General features: G+C 50.4%; 1 protein-coding gene across 1 annotated transcript in view; it reads right to left on the reverse strand.

Moving 5' to 3' along the window:
* The window catches only part of NID1 (nidogen 1), a 42,465-nt gene that overhangs the window by 11,481 nt on the left and 27,065 nt on the right, over positions 1-3,919 (reverse strand). Inside the window, exon 11 of the mRNA XM_023744557.1 lies at positions 3,274-3,451. Within this exon, the coding sequence (XP_023600325.1) occupies positions 3,274-3,451 (178 nt within the window). The remainder of the gene's footprint in view (positions 1-3,273; positions 3,452-3,919) is intronic.

Here is a 3,919-nt window from a genome sequence, read left to right on the forward strand (position 1 = left end):
CCAGGAAGGTCACGGTTTCGAATTCCTGAATCTTTTCTCATCACTGATGTTTCTTCTCTCTCTTCCTCCTCTGTAATCCATTAAAAAATATATATATAAAAAACAGGTGTAGCCCTGTTATCAGCACTTCCTTCCTCTCTGTAATCAATAAAAAAAAATCCTATATAATAAAAGGCTAATATGCAAATTGTCTCCTTGGGAGTTCAACTGCTCCCTATGATGTGCACTGACCACCAGGGGGTGGCGCGGAACGAAGGAAGGTCCCAGCCAGCAGCCAGAAGGCCCTGATCACCAGCCAGGCCTAGGGACCCTACCTGTGAACGAATTTCGTGCACTGGGCCTCTAGTATTAAAAATAAAAAAAGAAGTAGCCCTGTTATCAACACTTCTTTCCTCTCTGGGGCTGAGTAACATTCTATCGTGAGCTGGACTGCAGTCTGTGTGTCCCTGATGAGCTGATGAACGGCACTGACATTTGTTTAAATTTATTTGTTTAAAGTTTTTCTTAAATGCCTTTTTTTTGGGGGGGAGGGGGAAGGTAGACTTTTCATAACAGCTTTTATCACCAGCTTAAGTCATGCCGTTACAAAATAGTTAGAAATTTCTGGAAGGGCATTATTGTTAAAAAAAAAAAAAAAAAGAAAAAGCTCATTCGTACATAAGCAGTATCTAGCACTTCGCTGGGACCTTGCTATTCAAAAGGCCCCAGGCTGTTGAAGCCAGGCCGAAGGGGAGGCCCCCGGAAGGGGACACAAAGTCAGGGTGAGTTGGGCTATTACTGGCAATGCTCAGAGCCGCTTAAATGTCTTTTTGTTATTATTATTATTATTATTATTATTATTCTTCAAGCTTCTTGCCATCCACACACATTGAGTCTGGGCTCTGGGGACCAAAGACGCAGGGCCCCTCACCCCATGCGTGTCTCCCTGTAGTGACGCCCTCGGGCCTGGCATGAAGCACGGCCTCTGAACCGGGCCGCTCAGACCCCACAGGACATGCCTGAGTCTGCGGGGCGAGGCTCAGTCAGGGCCCCGGACACTCAGGCCCAGGGCCCGGCAGGGCGGAGCGGGTTCCGCACGGAGGGAGACCGGCCGCCGAGTCCACCCACACCTGTCTGCACAAGGTGCACATTCAAGACTGCACTGACTTAACCGTGACGTGCCTACGTGCACTGTGACGTGTCTGTGCACAGATGGGACGCTCGGTCCTGCACGCACATACATTGTGATGTGTTTGCACACGGATGGAACTTTCAGTCCCGCACACACATGCACTGTGATGTGTCTGTGCACAGATGGGACGTTCAGTCCTGCACACACGTGCACCGTGACGTGTCCTGCACTCACACTTCCATGCACTTACACAAGCATATATACAAGCATCGTTTCATAACACAATACTTATTCCTGCTCCACGCTCTCTACCTACCCTGACATTTTCTAGTTTTGCTTCATTCCATCCCATTCAAAGAAAACGGGGACAGCAGCCCATACACGCGTTTATTTCTATATATTTATACAAATGGGACCTCGCAGCATATACCCTTTTGCTTGACATGGTTTTGAGATTTCCCCGTTCATTCCAGCTCACTCATGTTAACCGCTGTGTATTATTTCATTGTCTGAATGGTACCAAACGCATCTGTCCATTCCTCCTGCTGACAGTCATTCGGGCTGTTTTCGGGGACACACAACGCTCAATTTCCAGCGCACATTCTCTTCCGGGGACATGGCCAGAGGTTGACTTTCGGAAAAGAACAGGATTAACTATGTAAACAGCCCCACAAGCAGCCGGTCCTGGCTTTATCTTTCCATGCCAGCCTGCAGGCCTGGCTTGTGTGTTTCGTCAGCAGAGCCTTAACTAGGGGACAAGGAGGCAGACTTCAAACAACAAAACAAAAAAATAAAGCACCGACTTCCTTTTGAACTGGAGATGAGCAGGAAGCCTCAGGAAGTAATGAATGTGAGTTCCCCCCCACGCACACACATTCTTCAAGGTGCAATAATATATTTGTTTTTTGATGGTTTTAAAAAATATTTTGTTGTTGTTAATCCTCACCCAAGGATATTTTTCCATTGATTTTTTTAGAGAGAGTGGAAGTGAGGGATGGGGAGAGAGGAGGGGGGGGGGGGAGAGAGAGAGAGAGAGAGAGAGAGAGAGAGAGAGAGAGGCAGGGATATGAGAGAGACACATTGATTGGTTGCTTCCCGCATGTGCCCTGACCGGGGCTGGGGATCGAGGCTGCAACGGAGATGTGTGCCCTTGACTGGAATCGAACCCGGGACTCTTCAGTCCACAGTCTGATGCTCTCTATCCACTGTTTGTTTTTTCTTTCTTTCTTTTTTTTTTTTCCTGTTAGTCATTTTTAACAGCTGCTGGAATGTCTCCACTCCTCTCTGTGTAAGCCTATGGGTAACACTCCAACTTTCACCCATCGCTTCAGGCACAAAGGGGTGCCCTGCCCGGGGTTCCTCTAGGCCAGGGGTCGGCAAACCTCCGACCAGGTGGTAAATACTTTAGGCTTTGCAGGCGTTTACAGATTCTGCCGCAAACTGACCTCTCCTTCGACACACACGTGGGTGAGGGCGCCACAGCCCGCACATAACCTGACCAGCACAGCTGGGTCCCAGTGAAACTGTTTACAAAAACAGGAGGTGGGTGGGATTCGCCCTGTGAGGAGGAGTTTGCTGACCCCGGTCCTCAGCGGAAAACAATGCAGACCAGCGACGTGTAGTGTTATACAGTGGGGCCTTGACTTACGAGTGTCCCGACGAACGAGTTTTTTGAGGTACCAGCTGTCTCTCGGCAGATTTTTTGCATTGAGTTGACAGAGTAATATGAGTTAACGAGCTCCTTAACGAGCTCGGTCTCGGAAGGAATTAAACTCGTAAGTCAAGGCCCCACTGTATGTCAAAATGTAAACCTTCATCCGATGGTGTGAACCGATTTCTTACACTGCAGCTCTTTACTGTGAATGTACATATTTGCACACACACACACACACACACACACACACACACCACTGTTTCTGTGTCTCTGCGAACCCCGACTGCTGCAGACCGCTCTCCCCTGCCCTGCTTGCTCCGGTTACCAGGACAACCAGACTCCAGGCTGCCAGGAGTCCTGGACCACCTTCGGTGCCCCCCGTGGTAGAGCAGTACGCAGCCTGCACGCCTGTTCACGGCGGCCATGCTCTGATCTGCCTCAGTGACCCTCAGGACTCGCACGGAGCTCCCACATTCCCACGGCACCTCCCCTCCCGGGGCCCCGTGCTCAGGACTCAGGGGCAGGGCACCGGCCTACCGGCTCCCGGTGTCCCGACTCCTCACCTCCAGGCGCGCAGCGGAAGCCGTCACCCCGGTACCCAGGCTTGCACTGGCAGGAGAAGGAGCCCGGGGTGTTGTAGCAGAAGGCATCGGGGTGGCATCGGCTCGGGCGGCATTCATCCACGTCTGCAAAAACAGCCCCAGGACAGAGATTCCTCCGGAATCCGTGGTTTACACAATCACTTAAGCCCCTTGCTAGCTCTGTGGGGCCCTGTGTCTGCTCTGGGGCTGCTGAGCCGTTAACGAGCAAAACAATCACTCAACGCTAATGATCACAATAGCTCAACATTCATTATCAAAACAGTAACTCCCTCCACGTTACCAACACAACAACTCCCCAATTTCTATCTTGTGCATTTACACATGTGTTTCCCTTTTTCTAAGAAATGGGGAAAAAGGGAGGGTTCTTTTTGTATTATAAACTGCTTCTTCTCTGCTTGGAACAGAGTGCAGAATCTAGGAGGGAAGGTGGGGGGTGGGTGGGAGGTAATCAATCCACCCCATGGACACAGACAGTGGGGTGGGGAAGGCCTGGGGGGAGGGGCTTGTAAGGGTCATATGGGGAGAAAAAAAGGGGACATAGGTAATACTTTC

The sequence above is a fragment of the Myotis lucifugus genome, unplaced genomic scaffold (assembly GCF_000147115.1).
Source record: "Myotis lucifugus unplaced genomic scaffold, Myoluc2.0 scaffold_473, whole genome shotgun sequence".
Lineage (NCBI taxonomy): Eukaryota > Metazoa > Chordata > Mammalia > Chiroptera > Vespertilionidae > Myotis > Myotis lucifugus.